Here is a 20,977-nt window from a genome sequence, read left to right on the forward strand (position 1 = left end):
AGTGGGGTACTGAAGTCTATTATTATTGAATTGTCTATTTCTCCTTTTATTTCAGTAAGCTTTTCCTTTGTGTATTTTGTTGTTAGGTACATACATATTTATAATTGTTATATCTTCCTGATGGACTGACCTTTTCATCATGTCCCTCTTTATCCCTAGTAATATATATATATGTATTTTTTTTTATTTTTTATTTTATTTTATTTTTTTTTTGCTGTACGCGGGCCTCTCACTGTTGTGGCCTCTCCCGTTGCGGAGCACAGGCTCCGGACGTGCAGGCTCAGCGGCCATGGCTCACAGGCCCAGCTGCTCCGCGGCATGTGGGATCTTCCCGGACCAGGGCACGAACCCGTGTCCCCTGCATCGGCAGGCGGACTCTCAACCACTGCGCCACCAGGGAAGCCCCCTAGTAATATTTTTTGTTTTAAAGTTTATTTTGTCTGATATTAGCATAGCCACTCCAGCTTTCCTATAGCTACAGTTTGCATGATATTTCTTTTTCCATCTTTTTACTTTCAAGCCATTTGTGTCTTTAAATCTGAAGTATGTCCCTGTAGACAGCTGAGAAGGAAAAACCTCCTACTCCTACGTTTCTCCTTTATCCTCACACTGTTACCACACTCAGAACACTTCTGATACCAGATGTGGGGGCGGTTTCCCCCACACCAAGCAATTCTGCAACACCAGCTGGGTGTTCCACAATTCAACTTAATTCTGACACTTTCTATCTGGAGATAGCACCAGATTCCACCGGTTAGGGGCTCAGTCCCATGAGACTACCCACCCCTTACTTCAGATGCCAATTGCAAGTAGTAGGTCCCCAGGTTACCCACAAATTATGTCTGACTCGGCTACAGATTGGAGGTTCCCATGATCTCCTCCCTCTTGGATTTATTTGCTAGTACAGCTCAAAGACCTCAGGGAAATAAGTTTACCAATTTATTAAACGATATGATAAAGGATACAGATGAACGGGCAGATGAATAGATACATAGGGCAAGTCTGGGAGGGTCCTGAGCACAAGAGCTTCTGTCCCTTTGGAGTTAGCTGTGTCACCCTCCCAATATGTGAATGTGTTCACCAACCTGGAAGCTCTCTGAACCCCATTCTATTGGGATTTTTATGGAGGCTTCCTCATGTAGGCATGATCAACCCCTCTCCAGTCTCTAAAGAATGGGGAATGAGGCTGAAAATTCCAAGCTTCTAATCATGAGTTGGTCTTTCTGGTGACCAGCCCTATCCAGGAGCCATCCATGAAAACACCGAGAGTTGCCTCATTAGTATAAAAGACACTCCTGTCACCCAGGAAACTCCAGTGGATATAGGAGCCCTGTGTCAGGAACCAGGTTCAGACACCAAATACTAGAACAAAAGATGTTCCTAGTGCTCTTATGACTTAGGAATTTACAAGGGTTTCAGGAGCTCTACACCAGGAACCTGGGGCAGAGGCCAATATATATATTTTTTTTTCCCATTATCTCACACAGCATATAGGTGCATCTTCTTTTTTTCAATCCAGTCTGACAGTCTCTGTCTTTGATTGGATTGTTTAATCTATTCACACTTGATGTTATTATTGATATAGTTGGATTTACATCTGCCATTTTATTTTTCTGTTTTCTATATCTCATGTTTGGTTTTGTTCCTCTATTCTTCCTTTACTGCTTCTGCATTAAGTGAATATTTTCTAATGCAGCTTTTGAATTTCTTTAATGAGTATATATAAATATATGTATTACATAGATGTATATATATGTCGATCTTTCCTCAACCACACCTAGCTGTTAAAGCTCCACAAATTTCCAGCTAATTTCTTTACTGTTTACTTGGGACATAAATTGCTCTACAAACTGATCCAATCAAATCTGGGTTCCTTGGAAGGGACACCTCCCAAAGTCAGTGTTTGAGATGTGTTCCGACCCCAGAGGGCCCCTCCCAGCGATCTCTTTCCCTAGTTCTCTCCAGCAAACTGGCTGGCCTGCAGCCTGGTCTGTATCTGCAGTGAACCTACTGATCTCCCAAATGCCTTTCACGACACTCTCCACAGTTTTTGAGAACATCCTTTGGCTTCAGCTTCTCCATATTCTGATGCAAATAAGTCAGTTCCTTTGGGAAAAGATTAGGAGCTACCGGTTTTACAGCCTGCGTCTGCCTCCAGATAAAATGTCTGAGCTACACTCCGCAGTTGGGCTGGGGACAATGGTGTGCTTCTCTGAGAGACACCCCTGCTTTAAAAGCTGAGCATCTGGGGGGAAAGGGCAGTAGCCTCAGACCTTCCCAGCTTGCCTTACAAGCCAGGGTAAGGGTGAGCAGAGCCCCAGTGTTCTCAGCAGTGCCCTACCCAAGGTAAAGCCTCCATTCCACAGGTAGGGACAGGGCATGGGTAGGATCCACCACTATTGGCCACACTTGCCCAGAACGTGGCCTCTGCAATAGTAGCTGGGGGCAAGATGAGCAATGTCGATGTGCTGCCCACCCAGGAGGACTGGGACCTGGGGAGCGAAGAAACTTTGTTTTATTTGCCGCTCCAGGCTAATGGAGTTTCTCTCTCACTGAGCTGGGGGTTGGGGGGTGGGAGAAGTGGAGGATGGCACACAATCTCACTGTTCTTACCGAGTTCGAGTAAAGTTTCTAAAATAAATATTTCCTCATTTGCTAAATTCCTTAAGACCATTTCCAGAGACTTTAATTTGGTTGTTTTTTAAAAATATTTTTCACCAGTTTCACTGGGCCCACAGAGCTCCTCATGCTGTCATGCCAGAGCTGCAACCTGGCATTATTTTGAACTTATTTTATATATTATTGTAGGATTGTACAAGTATTTGTAATTACCTTAATATTGTTAGGAACCAAAATTTTCCATACAAAAGTAATAAATACAATCTAAGAAGTAAAAATAATCTATGACATTAAATTTGAATTAACACAAATATGAACTTATTTATTTTCCTATTTTAAAATATTAATACTTATTCACAACATTGTAAATCAACTTCACTCCAACAAAATTTTTTTAAAATACTTATTTTATATAACTCTGTCCATTGAAAAGGTCTAGAAGCAATGACAACACAACAGCAATCAGTATACCTAGCACCCAAATGTAACTTCTGTACCAGTTATTAAGCTACTGGCCCTCAGCTCCAAACACAGCATTCTGTAACTGGCTCTGAGATGCAGGATCAGGAGTCTGCAAACATTTCTCTTTGCCACTTGCTTACTATTTGGTTCTGCCAATAGGGGGCACTAGGTTAGAGGAGGGGAGAATGGACTTGCTCCCTCCTGTTTGCTCGCCTGCTTCCCATTCCTGCCAGTGCCAGCCCAGCAAAGCCCTTCAACCTGGGGGCAGCGTCAGTCAGCAGAGTCTGCAGACTCCTGGTTTCCCGAGAACTCCCTCACAGGTACCAGCACCAGCTCGGCAGTGTCTCCTCGGTGCCAGCTATACCAGGCCATTCTTCCAAGTTTCCAGGTTCTCATACCCCCAACCTCTTCTCTTTATTCCCCAGCCCCAGGAATTGAGGCTGTTTCCTGCAGTAACTATCTTCTGTGTTACATTTTCTCTTTTTACCTTTTCAGATCTCCAATACCCACTTAACTAATTTCCTAAATCAAATTCTCTCTTTTAAAAGAACTAGTGTAGGTTCTGTTTTCCTGCCTGGATCCTGACATATATAGCTTCTAAATAAAATTCTCCAATTAAAAAACAAAACAAAACAAAACAAAAACAAGGTTTCTTAAAAGAATGGCTGATTATAACATCTGGGCCAGACTATACAATAAGCCTGGCATATCTTGTACCAGAAATCAAAGAAGCTGTCAAAAATCAATGGGTCATGTCAAAAGGACTTAGAAGCCAAGAAGAGGGGGCTCCCATTGGCATCATATGGGATCATTTAAGCAATAAAAGAATGACAGCAACTGATTGAGACACATTCAAAATACTGAATATATGTATGTGTACACATACATACATATATATTATGCAAATGAGTTCATAAAATACTTTAAAAAACAGTAAGAAACACAGTTCCCTTTCTGTAATTTTAATGGGGTTTAGAGATGAATAAAAATTAAATCTTCCACCTTATCCTAGGAGTCCTTTTTTTAAAAGATGGATAAATATTTATACCTTGATTGTGGTACTGGTTACATAACCATATGCGTTTGTCAAAACTCACAGAACTACACCTTAAAAATGGTAAAGTTTACAATATGTAAATATATCATAATTTTTATATGAAAAAAAGAATGTCCTCAATGAAGCAGTAAAAATTATTAATTTTATTAAGTCTTAATTAAAAAGACTGCCTTTGCTTTTTTTCCCCTTTTGGACAAAATGGAACAAATCTAAAAATATCCCCAGTAACAATCAAAGTCTGCAGCTCAAGGCCCTTCTAACATGACACTAATTCTATGAAATAGCGTTTGGTTTCACAGGAAGCTGGCTGAAGTTGACAGCTGTTCTGTAGACCAAATTGCCAATTTTATCATGTGCCAAAGTCTCTCCAAACATTTTATGTGCTGTCTGAAACTAGACAAAGGTGATGATGTAAACTAAACAAATATGATAAAAGGTTTTCACAAGTGGGAATAATGTGAATTAAAGTTTTTGTGACAAAGGAAATTTGATTAAAATTATGCAAGAACATAATAAATTTATTTACTTTCTTCCCTTTTGAGAAGAAATACCTGTATCTCAGGTGACGGCTGGAGTCAACGCCTTTCATGTTTATCATAGAACTATATAGTCCCATAAGAAGTGGATGTATGGTTTACAAAGTCACTTGCCACCATGCCTCCAAAAAATAACCCCAGCCCAAGCAAATCTAACAGTAGAGGAATCTCAGTAGTGCTGGTACTGCCAGAGATCCATTTACAAGTTTGTTTATATGTTTCGTAAGAATTAGACAAAAAAAAAAAATTATTAGAAAAATACATTACCAATTATTTTTATAGCGATATATTCCAAAATCACTAAAAAGCACTTTATGCTCCTGTACTGTCCATCATCACAAATTTCTCAGCTTTAACCTCATTTGGGTCTCTTCCGTGCTTCCCTACAGTGCCTCCTTTCCCCCAGCACCTGCTTCAACATTTACCATATCAAACTCCCAGTGTATCCCATCCCACTTCCTTTACCCTCAGATGACCTAGCCTCCTTCTTCATCAACAAGGACATCAAGAGCCAGGAACTCCTCCAATGCCCCTCTCCTACAACTCAAAGCTTCCTTTCTCCCCCTCTAGCTGTGGAAGGGGTTTCTCAGCTCTTCCTCGCTTCTTAATCTGCTTCTCCCCAAGCCACATTCCATCCTTTTGTTAGCATCTTTTTTCTCAATCTACTAGCTTACTCTCATCAATTAAGTCTATCTGGTCTATTGTGTCATTCAAAGCTTGTGTTTCCTTATTTATTTTCTGTATGGATGATCTGTCTATTGGTGTTAAGTGGGGTGTTAAAGTCCCCCACTATTATTTTGTTACTGTTGATTTCTGCTTACAAACATCCTCAAGCCACCTCATCCTAAAAATTCTTCCCTCAATCCTGGTTCCCAGTCAAGTGACCACCTTCTCATTTACTAACAGTTTACACCACTTCTCTTGCCATCCAAACCCCCCATTCATTACTTAAATACTGTTTTAAACTCCCACCACTAAAATCAATGATACCTCTTTAATTGCCAATCCAACTGCTTCTCTCCGGTTCTCATATCACTCACCTGCAAAATAACTGTGGCCTCGCTTGGTCTGTATCACATGACATTCTGATTTTCCTTCTATCCAAGTATTCTTGCTCATTGTCTTCTGGGTCCTCTCTCTCTCTCACCCATCCTAGATCTCAAAGCTCTCCAATGGCAGCATAACCTGGTTTGGTAATTCACTTATGCTTCCATTTGATGACTCTCAAATCACTGTCTCCAAGCCCTGTCTCCCTCCTGAGCCCCACATCTATTGTTTTGTTCCCAGACAACAACTCCTCAACACCACAGACTCTAAAATTGGACATCAAAAAACCACAAAACAAAAACAGAAAATCACAGACGTCTCTCTGATCAATCACATACATTGCATCAAGAGCTTGGCTCTCAGTAACCACCGTCACTAACTGGCTTTCAGCAGAAATGAAATAAAGGCAGTACATAAACACTTGGCAAGTCTTTGTACTTTTTTTTAAGCTCCTCTATTAACCAATCACTAGTTCTTTTGGTACAAAACTAAACCAGGGCTTCGCTGGTGGCGCAGTGGTTAAGAATCCGCCTGTCAATGCAGGAGACACGGGTTCGAGCCCTGCTCCAGGAAGATCCCACATGCCGCGGAGCAGCTAAGCCCTTGCGCCACAATTACTGAGCCTGTGCTCTAGAGCCCGTGAGCCACAACTACTGAGCCCACGTGCCACAACTACTGAAGCCCACGTGCCTAGAGCCCGTGCTCCGCAACAAGAGAAGCCACTGCAATGAGAAGCTTGTGCACCGCAACGAAGAGTAACCACCACTCACCACAACTAGAGAAAGCCCGCGCGCAGCAACGAACACCCAACGCAGCCAAAAATAAAATAAATAAATAAATTTATATATATAAAAAACTAAACCATACATATCTTCCCATAAAAACCTGTTCCTCTTCTTTGTCATTCCTATGAAATCTTTAATCCTATGAAATACTAAAAATTCAGAATTACCTTCTGTTTCTCCTGCAACCCTCACTTGCGGTTGATACACACCTTTGAAAATTTTTTGAGGGACTTCTCTGGTGGCGCAGTGGGTAAGACTCTGCACTCGCAATTCAGGGGGCCAGGGTTCAATCTCTGGTCAGGGAACTAGATCCCACATGCATGCTGCAACTAAGAGTTCGCATGCCACAACTAAGGAGCTCACATGCTGCAACTAAGGAGCTGGCGAGCTGCAACTAAGGAGCCCACCTGCCACAACCAGGACCTGGTGCAGCCAAATAAATTTTTTTTTTTTAAAAAAAGAAAATGTCTTTTGAATCTATGTAACTTGGTTTTTTTAAAATATTTTTTTCAATTATTTTTATTTATTTATTTTTGGCTGTATTGGGTCTTCGCTGCTGCACACGGGCTTTCTCTAGTTGCAGCAAGCGGGGGCTACTTTTCATTGTGGTGCCCAGGCTTCTCATTGCAGTGGCTTCTCTTGTTGCAGAGCATGGGCTCTAGGCATGTGGGCTCAGTAGTTGCGGTGTACAGGCTTAGTTGCTCTGCGGCATGTGGGATCTTCCCGGACCCGGGATCAAACCCGTGTCCCCTGCATTGGCAGGTGGATTCCTAACCACTGCACCACCAGGGAAGTCCCCTATGTAACTTGTTTTGAAACATATCCAAAAAATAAGATAGATACATGTGATAAACATAATAAGTGCTAACCATAGAATCTAGGTAGTGGATATATTGGTTTTCACATACAATTTCAACTTTTCTAGATGTTTGAGAATTTTTATAATAAAATGTTGAAAATAAACCTGTCTACATTCAGACATTGTTGAAACACATGCCCTTTTTGTTTCTTTTCTGACCTAATTGGGAGCCTAACTAAGCTGTCTCCCCAAACCCTCCCACTGTAGCTGTCCTCCAAGATGGCTCCCAAAGACCCCTGCCTCCTGCATTCACACGCATGTGAAGTGGCCTCCCACACTGTACTGGGGCTGGTCTCCACGGCCAGTAGTATACGGCAGAAGTGATGGTGGATCACTCCCCAGCTTAGGTTAGAAGAGACTGCAGCTTCCAGCTTGCATCTCAGCACTCTCTCAGATGACTCGTTCTGGGGGAACACGTAAATCCCCCAGGGATCTGGTTAAAATGCACATTCTGATTCGGCAGGTCTGGGGCAGAGCCTGAGATACAGCATTTCCAACAAGCTCCTAGGTGATGCGTGTGCTGCTAGTGTAGGAATCAAACTGCAGTGCTGCAAGTATAGCTAACAAGGTAAGCAAAGAAAGAACACAGGGAGAGGTTCTCCGTTTTTTCCCCTGCAATATTTAAGTAGGTTAATATAAAGTCAAGCCTTTGTAGTGGTTCAGTGCAACATCATCTCAATACATTCAATTCTGCCGAGCAATGCTTCTCAAACATGAACGTGCATATGAATCACCTAAGGATCTCATTAAACTGCAGTAGCAGTAAGTCTGGAGCAGGAGAGATTTTGCATTTCTAACAAACCCCCAAGTGACACTGAAGCTTCTGGTCCACAGCCCACACTTTTTAAGGAGTAAGGTTTTATTTTTTTTTTAATATTTATTTATTTGGATGTGCCAGGTCTTAGCTGCAGCACGTGGGATCTTTTAGTTGCAGCACATGGGATCTAGTTCCCTGACCAGGGATTGAACCCGGGCCCCTGCATTGGGAGCGTGGAGTCTTAGCCCTGGACCACCAGGGAGTTCCAAGAGTAAGGTTTTAAAAGGCTGCTATACCTTTTTTTTTAAGTCTGACATGTTTGATTATATAAATACGTAAAATTTACATGGCAAAAGCCACAATAAAGTCAAAAGATAACGAATTTAGAAAAAAAATTTGCAACACGTGTGACAACATGTTCATCTTTTTTATTAGTTTCCTATTGCTGCATAAGAAATTATCATCCAGGGACTTCCCTGGTGGTCCAGTGGCTAAGACTCTGCGCTCCCAATGCAGGGGGCCGGATTTCGATCCCTTGTCAGGGAATGAGATCCCCCATGCCGCAACTAAAGATCCCACGTGCTGCAACTAAGACCCGATGCAGCCAAATAAATAAATAAATAAATATTTAAAATGTAAAAAAACCTATCATCCAACACTTTTCAAGTTTCAGAAACGTCACCCTGAAAGACAGACTCTTGAAATGGTTTACAAATGCCCATTACACATTCCAGCTTTAAGCCCAATCCCTCCAGCACCATCACCCACCCTGTGTGCACACCTGTACTCCACCAATACCTGACAACTCCCTGCACAATGTTAAGATCTTAACTTCTCTAACCTTAACCTGAAAACACACTTTTGTTTTGATAACATAGCAAGCCCGGGCAGTCGTCAGTTCAGCAGTCCTTCCCCTTTCCCTTCAAGTGAGCCTCGGTCTAGTTTGCCTACCTATACGCTAAGCATTTCATCTTTCTACTCTGTCATGGGGCTGAAGTCCCACGGCTACTTATTCCACATTTAGACAGAAATTATGGACCTTTCTTCACAATTAACCTCTCATTACATGTTTTTACTCATATAATTTTTAAAGATATACCATAAAACCCACCCTTTTAAAGTGTACAATTCAATGGTCTTTAGTATATTCAGAGTTGTGCAATCATCATCACTAATTCCAGAATATTTTCATCTTCCCCAAAGGAAACCCCATACCTTTTATCTATCTTCCCCAATGTCCCCAGGCCCCCAGCCCCTGGCAATGACACATCTTTGTCTCTACAGATTTGCCTATTCTGGACATTTCACATAAATGGAATCATACAATATTTGGTCTTTGTGACTGTCTTCGTTCATGTAGCATATTTTCAAGGTGCATCCATTTGTAGAATGTCTCAGTACTTCATTCCCTTCTATGGCTAAATAATTTCATTGTATGAATATACCGTATTTTATCAGTTCTTCAGTTGATGAGCATTTGGGATATTTCCCTTTTTGGCTATGATGAATAACGCTGCTATGAACATGCATGTGCCAGTTTTCATGTGGACGTGTTTTCAGTTCTCTTGGGTGTATACCTAGGAGCAGACTTGCTGAGTAATATCCTAGCAGTATGCTTAATGTTTTGAGCAACTGCCAAAACCATTGAACCATTTTACATTCCCACAAGCAATGTTTAGAAATTTCATTATCACATTTTCAACCAATGAGGATGTTATAATTCCTGAAGCAAAGGAGACGTATGCCCCCACGATAATTCTCTACGAAGAATATTGCATTAACAAAACAGAAGTATATTTCCGGCACGACGACACAGAATAAAATGTTAGAGGTCCGAATATACTGAGTGAGTTAACCTTTCACAGCCAGCAGTTCTTTCACCGTAAAATAGGAACGCTGTGATGACACTTACGTTGCAGTCACCGTTAATATGAAATAAAACAATCCAAGTAAAGGTGCTTTCCTACACTGATTATCCGTGATCCAATGCGGGGCAAAGCTTTAGGGGCAAAGGGCTAAATGCCCAGTTCCCTCTCCTTCCCTCACGTTCCTTCCCGGCGGGAGGGGTTGCTGAGTGACGGAGGAGGCTGCAGCCACCTCTCTCCTCGGGGAGAGCCGACCTGACGAGCCACGCAGGAAAAATTGTTAGGACTCGAAAAGCAAGAGCCGGGCCACACCAGCCCAACCTCGTCCCCAGGCGAGAGATTCGCAGCCTGCTACTCAGCTTCACAGGTCAGCGCAGGATCTTCTTTCCTCCTTTCATGGTAAGACATTTATTATGGTTGAAGCAGAAGACGAGGGGCAAAGAGAACACAAGCAAACCACCCCCCCACCCGCGATCCTAGTCTCTGTCTCTCCAAAGCCCCGCTAAGGAAAACACAGGAAACACGATTCATTACAAACTCTTGGAGGTGTATCAATCCCAATGGCCCTCACCCCCAAAGACTACCCTGTCGGACCCCCCTGGGACAGATGGCGCAAAGCTTACCTGGTGGCCTCCTCCAGCCCGACCCGGCTCCGACCAGGCGCCTCCAGAGGGATAGTAGCCATCGCCTCCTCCGCCTTCTCCCGGCCAGGTGGTCTCAGACGGGCCGCCCCCGCGCACTCGCCAGGAAATGGGAGGCTGGGGGGGCTCGGGGCGGGGAGGATATATGGGCGGAGGTGGGTGCACGGGTACATCTCCACCCCCAGGCCCGTAGTAGCGCCCATAAGACGGACCGTCACTGGGGCCGTAGCCTGAGCGCCTCAAGGCCGACATCGGCTCCACTGCCCCCGGGCGCTTCCCGCCCCCCAAGGCCGGCCCATTGCGCAGGCGCCTGCGGGGGAGCGCGACTGGACCGCAGGGAAGGGGTGGTCGGCCGGCAACAGCCAATCCCAGGCCGGGTCCCGCCCCCTCAGCTTCCGCGTCCTGAGAGTGGAAGGACGGAGGTCCGTGGCTCTGGGGTCTGGGAAGCAGGAAAACGAGGGGCAGCACCGTGTTCCTTTAAAAGGGAGAACACATTTCCCCACTGTCTATCCAATCTAGATTCCTCTTCCCCTCTTATCAGGGTTGCGGAAAGCGTATCCCAGGACCGGGCTACGGCCCCGCCTCTTCTTGAGGACGGGCACGTGATGCCGGAAGTGGGTGGGGGTAATATGGTGGCGTTTCCGGCAGGCCCCGGCTGCTGAAAGCCGGGGCGAGAAGTTGGTACGGGTCCGGGTCCCTGTCCCGGTCCCGCTGAGGCGGCGACTGCGATTGGAGGAAGGACGTGTTGGACGCGCTGGCCCACCGCCACTATACATTGCAGCCTTATCTCAACTCAAAATGAACTATATGCCTGGCACCGCCAGCCTCATCGAGGACATCGACAGTGAGTAGTTCATCTCCTCCGAGTGAAGTATGGGGTGAGACCCTTCTTCCCAGGAGGGTGCCTCTTAGGAGGGAGCTCATAGAATGAGTCTGGGCTGGGGTCAGTGTGTTTTTAGTAAGGTTCTGGACGTCCGGCGTTGGCATCTTCCACAGGATGCAGGAGCCACGGGACACACCGTTTGCCCATCTCCTAGCCTGCTCCCTGTATCCTGTCTCTCGCAGCCTTCACCGGCCCCCGGGCAAGCTGTGGAATTCACTTCTGCTTTTCAGGGATGCGGCTGCTGAGGCCCAAGTGTGAAAGTTGGCCGCCTCCCCGGTGCATTATCTCCCACCTGCGCCATTTCGACGTACCGGGTGGTTACTGGTGGATGAATGAGAATTCTTAGAGAAAGGATTCTTCAAGAAACGAAAAGAGTAATACAACAGCAGTTGGACTTAATTAGCACTAAACATAGGATTTATGCTGTGTGGCCGTTTGCAATCTTTTACCGTTGAGGGTATTTAGACTTTAGGATTATGGTAATGGAGACCACTGCCGGACCAGGTATTGCTTTTTCCAGAAAGATTTGAGTCACTCACTTCAAACTTACTTTTTTCTTCTGTTAGACAGTTTTCTCTCGCATTTATTAAGAGCTCCCTTATTCCTAGTCACTGTCCTGAAGAGGAGCTCACTTCTGTACAGTTGTCTTTCCTTTTTCCAAACTCTCATCTGTGAATTATTCCTTAAACATTTTTAAAGTCTCAATCGTGTGATCTGTCTCATTAACTTATAATTGCTGCAAAACGGTTTACACACAGTTCCAAACAAGTTACAGGAATCTCAACAGTTACTATGTATGTAAATTAAAGAGTGAGTTTATGATTAAATTCTCTTCCTGTCGTTTGAAATCACTTTTTAGGTCCAAATTAGTGATTTTGCTATTGAAGGGAAATGTAGGTTGGACCAAAGTCATGTATGAATAACCACTGTACAAGCCTGTCTGTAATGGGTGATGAAATCCTCAGTCTTAGTTATCTGAGGATGCCCTTTTGCCCTCACCTCTCTTGTTATGTATCTGAATTATTTGAGGCCCCAACACATCCTGCCATTCTACTAAAAATAATTGCTTTTCTCAAGCCTCTAACCCCTTTTGTGCAGATTCCAAGCTCCTCCTTTACTGAAAGATTTGAAACCATTTCATATGTACCCTTCACTGTGACATTCAGACACTCTCCTCAGTCTTTCTCTATTTTCACTCATCCTCTCATTTGAATAGGAAGTATTCCTCCCTTTCAGTTTGTGTCTTATTTCTCTTTCCTTCCACTGCTTCTGGAACCTTCTTCCATTAATATCCTGTTGCTCTCATATCCTCTCTCGCTCCCCCTCTGAATCCTCCCCTTCATGTATGTTCTTGTCTGTCGAATTTTTTCTCAGTTGTGTTTCACCATCAAATTCCCATCCCTTTTTTCACATCTTTACCCCCAAACCTCTTGAGTAGTCTCCCATTTTAACTCTACTTCCTGACCACCTGCAATAGACCACCTACCTCTATTACCCCTGCAATCTGATTTCTTTTGTCAACACACTACTGAAACTGCAGTCTTAAAGACACCTTCTGATGCACTTCTCCGAGCTCTTCCGTCTCCTCTGCAACACTGTGATACCGTTACCATGGGATTCTTCATTTTCTTGATTTCTCCAACACTGGTACTTGATTTTCTTACCTCTGCAACCGTTACTGTTCCCTAAAATAGATGGACACTTAGGTCCCATCTTTGGCTTGCTTCTTTCTTTAAATCTCTAGGAGGGCTCCTGGACTTTAATTATTATATCACCTCTTTGTGGACTTATTCAAAAACTGCTGTGATCCTGACTTCTTTGGCCAGTCTTACATCTCCAGTTGCCAGTTGACATTTCTACATAGGTGTCCTGATACCACTTCAGAATCACTACAGCTAATCACCTTCCACTGAGCTTGCTTCTTTTACTCCCAGCTCTTGGTAAATGGTCCTCCCTGACATGATGACTCAGAATTCCTACATCTTCTTTAACTCATCTCTTCAGCACCCCACTCTCTCACACATACCCACATATACAAACACACTTGGCTGACAAATCCCATCCCTTATAACTGCAGTGTCTTGGGCCTCCCATCCTGTCCCTTCCCATCTCTCCCCTGGTTCAGGTCTCTTCTTCATGTCTCAGACTCCGGGTCTAGCCTCAAAACCGTTCTCTCTTTTCTGCCAGTTTAATCTTCAGAGTTTTCTTGTTCCCTGTGAAGTCACATCCAGACTCAGCCTCTGCTCCCAGGACTTCTCTGACTTCATCTCCTGTTATTTCCCTTCACACCCTCAACTTTTCGCCAGACATTTGGATACATAGCTCTTTTTTCTTCTGCCTCAATTACAGATTTCCCTCCTCTTCCCCTTCCCTGTCACTCTTCCTATGGCCAAAAATGTCCAACTCAGATACCTGCTCCAGCTAGATATAGTTTCTCTCAATCTCACATAATTAAGATTTGCTCTCTTGTGGTGCTTAATTATAGACCCAGAAAGCCTATAAGTTCCTTCAGGAAAGAATCACTGTCTTGTTCCTCTGTTCTGCATCTAGAAAGTACTTTATCCATGGCATTAAGGAACAAATGAATGACTTTGGCTACCTACTCTATTGACGGGCTGACTGTCATTCTTCAGTGTCAGCTCAGGGTCACCTCTTCAGAGAGCTTTTCCCTAGCCACCCTCTCTTCAGTAGCTTCTTCCCCTCTTTTTCTCATCCTGCTATCTTGTTTATTATTCCACTAGACTACGCACTATAGGGCATTTTTAAAAATTTGTTTGACTTTCTCCACCAGGAATATAAGTTCCATAAGGTTGGCGACTCTAAATGTTATTCTGTACCGCAGCGGTCCCTAACCTTTTTGGCGCCAGGGACCGGTCTCACGGAAGACAGTTTTTCCACGGACTGGGTGGCGGGGCGGGGGACAGCTCAGGCGGCAGTGCGAGCTGTGGGGAGCCATGGGGAGCGGCAGATGCAGCTTCGCTCACTCGCCCACCTCTCACCTGCTGTGCGGCCCCGGTTCTTAACGGGCCTCGGACAACAGTCCACAGCCCAGGGGTTGGGGACCCCTGCTCTACTCTATATCTAGGCCCCAGAACAGCACATAGCTCTCCATAAATTTTATTGAACTTTTGCTCTAGTTGTATTATCAGTATCCTCATTCTGCATGCTGAGGTATTTTTTTTATTTAAAACCTTCCCTGATTCCAGAGTGTGTGTGAAATAGAAGCTCTCCATCTCAGTTGAGGGGAAAATAATTCTTGAATTAAGATCATAAAGATCACCTAGATTCAATTTCCAAATTTGCAGGTATAGAAACTGACATGACACTGAGAGGGTTTAACTGTCAAGCATCAGCATCTAGAACCAGTCGGTCAGGCCCCCTGACTACGTGCCCAGTCCTTCCCCACTCTGCTGCCTCCTCGGATTCTTCCATCACCAGTCTTCTCATCTAAACCGTGCTGCCGGGGTCATCCCTCTAATTCCTCAGTGAACTCTGCCTTAAATACACTGGAAGAAGAAGTGGTAGAGCTTAATCTGCTATGAACTTTGTTTTTGTTGTTAACCCTGTAAACTCACAGGCTAATGGACTTCTCATTGCAGTGGCTTCTCTTGTTGCAGAGCACGAGCTGTAGGCACATGGGCTTCAGTAGTTGTGGCTCGCGGGCTCTAGAGCACAGGCTCAGTAGTTGTGGGGTACGGGCTTAGTTGCTCTGCAGCATGTGGGATCTTCCTGGACCAGGGCTAGAACCCGTGTCCCCTGCACTGGCAGGCAGATTCTTAACCACTGCGCCACCAGGGAAGTCCCAACAGTGCATTTTTTAAAGATCTTTTTTCCTCTCCCCAGAAAAGCACTTGGTCCTGCTTCGAGATGGAAGGACGCTTATAGGCTTTTTAAGAAGCATTGATCAATTTGGTACGTATTAGTCATGGACTTCTCCTGTACTCTGGATAATAAGAGCTGCCCACTGTATTTTTGTGTTGTTTCATATCGAAGTTTATTTGTCTGCAACTTTTTTCACGTGTCTGGCATAATGGAATATAAGTTTGAATCATTACATCATTGTTTTCTAAATTACAATTAGGTGGTTCAAAAGCTTGTGTTTACAAGCTTGTATTTCTAAAACTGGTTTTCACTAGAACATGTGCTGACAGTGTTTTGGACTATTTTTTATTTTCCCCATTAGAGGGAGCCAGATGATAGAAATAAACTCAGTCCACTGAAAAAGCTGCTCATTTGTACATTGGCTTGGGTGTGACTACTCTTCAAAGCAGTTCCTGCCCTGAAGGTAATCCCTCCCTGTCCAATGAAAAGTGGGTCAGAGGCCTTTGCTGAAGCTTTTCAGGGACCCCCAACATTAAGCTCAGGATTTTATACCTTGGGATACATTAGACTCAAGGTCTTGGTCTTGGTTTTGCCTCCTGCATTTTTCTAAGGAGACCTTATATTTGCTTCTGTCTTAAGGAACTTCTCAGTTCATATCAGCATTTGGTGGACATCTGCTTAGGTCAGTGGCTTTGGGCCTGAGGGAAAACAACATAATTGAAACACATGTAAGAATTATAGACGATAAGAGCACAGATACCGCGTTTCTTCACGTAAGACAAACAGCACCAATTGGAAGAGGAAAAGGAATTATTCTTCACAGATTGTGGTTCTAAACCTTAAGTCAAATTCATCAGAGTACATGAGGGAAAAGTGGTAAATAGTGGCTTTACTCTCAGATTACCAGATTATGGTTATCTGACAAAGGGAAAAAATAGGTTACCGTTATATCATAATCCATGAATACCTACATTAGGTTAAATGAATCCTAAGTACTGAAACAAAGTTAAATCTTCGGTAAATCATCACACACACATACCCACGCAACATAGAAAAACGGTTTCCTTCCAAATAAACCCAGAGTTTTCATTTCTGTAGTTGTTTGGGCTTTAGAGTTTTCCAAGTGCCCTGTCATTTATATTTTCTTATAGCCATGTTGTTATTAGCAACTGACTCATAAGGAATTTAATTTTCTTCATTTATTTCCACTATCCTCCTTATTAGTGCAACATAATCCCAAATACTCTCTCAGTTTGCAGTTGTTTAAAAGTCTCCTAAGTGGTTTGTCTCAATGTAATAGGAAGAGATTGTTTGAAATTTTAGCTTTTTCCAGAACTAGAAAGTTTGAAAGTCATGTTCAGCTAAATCTTTTCTACTCAAAATAACTGATTGAGTAATGGACCTTTACCTATAAAGTAATTTGAACTAAATATCTTTGTTTCTTCCCTGTACACTTATAGCTAACTTAGTGCTACATCAGACTGTGGAGCGTATTCATGTGGGCAAAAAATACGGTGATATTCCTCGAGGGATTTTTGTGGTCAGAGGAGAAAATGTGGTCCTACTAGGAGAAATAGTAAGTGAAAACTGTTAAGCTGCTATGGCTCTTGATAATCATGCCAGTTAGGTTTCTTTTTTGTCTTTTCAAGAAGGAAAAAATATATTTTCCACCTTCACCCAGCTTCTCAAGGAAACCACCCAATTAGCTTAGGAAAGCTACATTGTAAAAGGAAAGCTACAGAGAGCAATTAACTTTGTTTCAGTGCCTCCTGGCATTTTAAAGATTTTGATCCCATTAGCAGCAAAATACCATTGATTTTTACCTGATATCATAAAAAATACTGTCCTACATGGGAATTCCCTGGCAGTCCAGTGGTTAGTACTCCCGATCTCACTGCCAAGGGCCCGGGTTCAATCCCTGGTTAGGGAACTAAGATGCCACAAGCCACACGGAGCAGCCATAGATATATATGTAAATATATATATGTAAATACTGTCCCACACAAATGTGTTCGTTAGTATGTTGTTATTGTATCTCTAATAGCAGAAAATTAAAGCTTGATACCTAACAGGAGAAGAATAATTCAATGAAATGTGGCTTGTTAACACTGGAATATTTTGCAGTCATTTAAACAATTGTTTACAAATGGTTTTTCATGACATAAAGGTAATTAGTGGTGTTTGGGGGAAAGACACACTGCATATACAGTGCGATATCTATGTTTTTTAAAGCGGGGAGGGGAAAGAATGGCTGCGGAAGAAGCCTTTCTGTTAACTTTCCGAGGATGGGCTCAACTTCACTTGCATACTTAGCTCCCAGCCAAGGAGGAGAGGTACCTGTTATCTGTTGTCAGGAAAGCCAGCTGGCAGGTGAAAAGTTAAATCCTCTAAAGTGGTGTTACTGTAGGTCTATATGTCTGTGTGTGTGAACTATTAGAAAACTCTTCCCCCAAAATATATATTAGAAGTACTCAGACATTTTTAAAGAAAATAAAACTTGATTTCACATTTTACATGAGACACATTTACTCTAAAAGAAAAGTACTTTATTTAATACCTTTGACTCGATCCTCGTGCTTCTGATTATTGGGTTTTCCAGGAAAATCAAACCTTGGTGTTTGCTTGATTTTATCTTTAAAGTTTTCAGTAAAGTTTCCCAATCCCTAGCCACATCTTAAATCACGTTTACAGGAGTCTTTGGAGTGAAGTAGTTTGGTCCGTAGCTGTTTTTAATGGTAGACCATTTGACAAAGTAAAGAGGTAATTTTGCCAGGGTCATGTTCGTTCAGAGACCTCATGTCGGAAACAGCTAGAAACAACTAATCAATACTGTCCAAGTATTGCTATGAAATAACTTTTTCTAATTTTAAAAATATAGTTGTGGTTGATACTTTTGGTTTCGATGTATGTTTAAGCAGCAGGAATTGTCACCTCTTTGTTTTAAAGAGGAACTGTATTACTTTGCTGTGGGGGGAAAGATTTAAGTTAAAATATCCACGCATACTGTGCTTCAGTTGTACAGTAGTAAACACCACATCCATGCTTTCTGTGCCAGTTACATTGGCACAGACATGCCCCTGTGTAGATATATGTGAAGAGAAGTGAACTTGTGTTTATTCTTGAAGCTTCATTGTTTCCTGGGAGCCCTTTTGTGGAGAAAAGTGCTCTTTTTTTTTGTATGTTATGGTTTGGATGCTGCAGAATTCTTATAGTGGTACCACTAAGGAAATATGGTTCAGGAAATGCTTACATAGTTCTATGAATCGGTAGTCAGTTTGAAGACATTATGAACCAATTCTAGGAAAACTCAAACCTAGAAGCCATTTGGATTCTGTAAACATTCAGTTGTTTGCAGAGTCCCTGGATTCTACCTCAAGGATGATGAGACACACAGCCTTAAGTAATAAGCTGATTGTTAGGAAACAGCATTATCATAACCACATGAACAGCTCAGCACATAATACTGAAAAGCCCAAGAAGTAGTACACTAAGCCAAGAACATTATCTTCCCTCCTGCTGCCCATGGGTTGTGAGGGAAGATTACACTTGATAATATATATTTTGCTGGATGCAGTTAACTTTTGACCCAGGGCAGGGCTTGCTTATGTAATTTATGTGGCTTTCATTCTAACCTTTCTGGTGAGAGTCCTCCATCTGCTGTGTCACTGCCTGCGGGTTCCAAGGCCTTAGCAGCATCTGAAGATAAGTATCCAGTGGTCGGCTGGAACGTCTGGAGAGTTTGTGTATGTGTTGATGCCTTCCCAGAATTTTATAATTAAAAGTCAGAGAGGAGGATGAGAAATAAGAATGCCCTGTCGGTATAGGCTTTCCATGTGACTAAAACACAGAGTGACACCTGTATACTCAAGGAGAGTGAACTGAGTCTGTAGGTAGATAATTTTTTTGTTTTGTTTTGTTTTTTTGTGTTTTTGTTGTTGTTGTTTTGCGGTACGCGGGCATCTCACTGCTGTGGCCTCTCCCATCGCGGAGCACAGGCTCCAGACGCGCAGGCTCAGCGGCCATGGCTCACGGGCCCAGCCGCTCTGCGACATGTGGGATCCTCCCGGACCGGGGCACGAACCCGTGTCCCCTGCATCGGCAGGTGGACTCTCAACCACTGCGCCACCAGGGAAGCCCTGTAGATAGATAATTTTATAGCAAGGTTCTGCATTATAAAATTGGTTATCAGATGTTTAGAAGGTGTTCAAAAATAAAAATATTAAGCGTATTATGCCATATTAAGTGGGAAAAGTAGCCAATATTTGCGAGAAATACATTGGGGCCAAAATGGTTTAGTAACCTAACTGGTCTGCTGAGGTTTTCTCTAGAAGACTTGTTGCCATGAAGGGGGAAGAAGTCCTGTGTTATAATGTAACAACTCCTGGTTAATGCGGCAGAGGGACAGTTTATTGCCTTTGGCCCGGGATGGAGCCAGGACCAGGTGTGGCCCGGGGGGTGAGGGGGGCAGGTGGTGGTGCTACTTTGAATCAGTGTTCTCTACCTTCTTACTGAGCACAAACCCCCAGAAATTAGGCTGACTTTGATCATGTATAAATACGAAATTTATTTTAAGCCATCTTGACCTCAGTACCTTCTTTCTTGGATTCCCTGGGGCTGGGGAAATAGCTGTAAGCAGCCCTAATATTTTTTTTTTTTAAGAGAAGGAGTACCTGTCTAATGTAGGACTTTACTTTGGATACACGAAAGCTTTGTTATACATGCCGATACTGATCCCTGTTAAACCACACTCACATGTGTTCTATAGGAGCATTGCCAGCCGTTTCTTTGTAAAATTTATCTGTCCATAGGATATTTCTGCCCTATCTCAAGTACAAAAAATAACCCAAGCTGGATATAGGAATCCATTTAGGAACTGGTTTGCCTTTAGATCTATGATGTTTTCTATTCTTGGTCATCAGGTGAAGTTTTCCAAACCTGCTTGTTTTGTAGGACTTGGAAAAGGAGAGTGACACACCCCTCCAGCAAGTGTCTATTGAAGAAATCCTAGAAGAACAGAGGGTGGAGCAGCAGACCAAGCTGGAAGCCGAGAAGCTGAAAGTCCAGGCCCTGAAGGATCGAGGCCTGTCTATCCCTCGAGCAGATACTCTTGATGAGTATTAAGTCTTCTGCTCAGAGGCTGTAGCTCTTGGGGAGCAGGGGCTGTCACCAAACCAAGTGACACATTTGACGAGGGACTGCAGAGCTTTGAAAAGTCATTTTTATTTGGAATTCTTTCACATATGCAACGTGAAGAAATCGTGCGTTTTGTTTCGGTTTTTTTAATAACAAAATCATTTAAAGAAACAGTGGCACGGACTCCTCTCACACGTCACTGTGGAGCCAGCAACTACTTCTTTATATTGCTCTTCTCCCCCCAAATTAATGGTTACAGGGAATATTCTTCATTCGCTTGTAAATAAAATATGAATCTCAAAATTGCAATGTTATTATTTCCCAAGTTTGAGTTGCCTTCAGTGAATAGTCATTAAATTTCTGCTATCAAAGGTATAAGCAGTCCATACACACACATGCTGGGATCTCCCTTCTGTCACAATTCCAACCTACTAGTTACTTATGAAGGAATATTTTCATACCAGATATCCTGTGGGTTCTCCTTTCTCCCCTTGTCATGTTTCTTTCTGAT

At 43.1% G+C, this 20,977-nt stretch overlaps 2 protein-coding genes across 4 annotated transcripts in view; one reads left to right on the plus strand and one right to left on the minus strand.

Moving 5' to 3' along the window:
• The window catches only part of DDHD2 (DDHD domain containing 2), a 66,451-nt gene extending 55,571 nt beyond the window's left edge, over positions 1 to 10,880 (minus strand). For all 3 annotated transcript variants that reach the window (XM_029226232.1, XM_029226231.1, XM_029226233.1), the window contains exon 1: positions 10,611 to 10,880. In XM_029226232.1, coding sequence (XP_029082065.1) covers positions 10,611 to 10,880 — 270 coding nt within the window. The remainder of the gene's footprint in view (positions 1 to 10,610) is intronic.
• Positions 10,881 to 11,051: 171 nt separating this feature from the next.
• LSM1 (LSM1 homolog, mRNA degradation associated) lies at positions 11,052 to 20,839 on the plus strand. Its single transcript, XM_029226238.1, has 4 exons — positions 11,052 to 11,472; positions 15,355 to 15,423; positions 16,794 to 16,909; positions 20,284 to 20,839. The coding sequence occupies exons 1-4, from the start codon at positions 11,427 to 11,429 to the stop codon at positions 20,452 to 20,454; spliced, it is 402 nt and encodes a 133-aa protein (XP_029082071.1). The 5' UTR covers positions 11,052 to 11,426; the 3' UTR covers positions 20,455 to 20,839.
• Positions 20,840 to 20,977: the final 138 nt, after the last annotated feature.

This window comes from Monodon monoceros, unplaced genomic scaffold (genome assembly GCF_005190385.1).
Source record: "Monodon monoceros isolate NGI ecotype Baffin Bay Population unplaced genomic scaffold, NGI_Narwhal_1 Super_Scaffold_17, whole genome shotgun sequence".
In the NCBI taxonomy this organism is placed as follows: Eukaryota; Metazoa; Chordata; class Mammalia; order Artiodactyla; family Monodontidae; genus Monodon; species Monodon monoceros.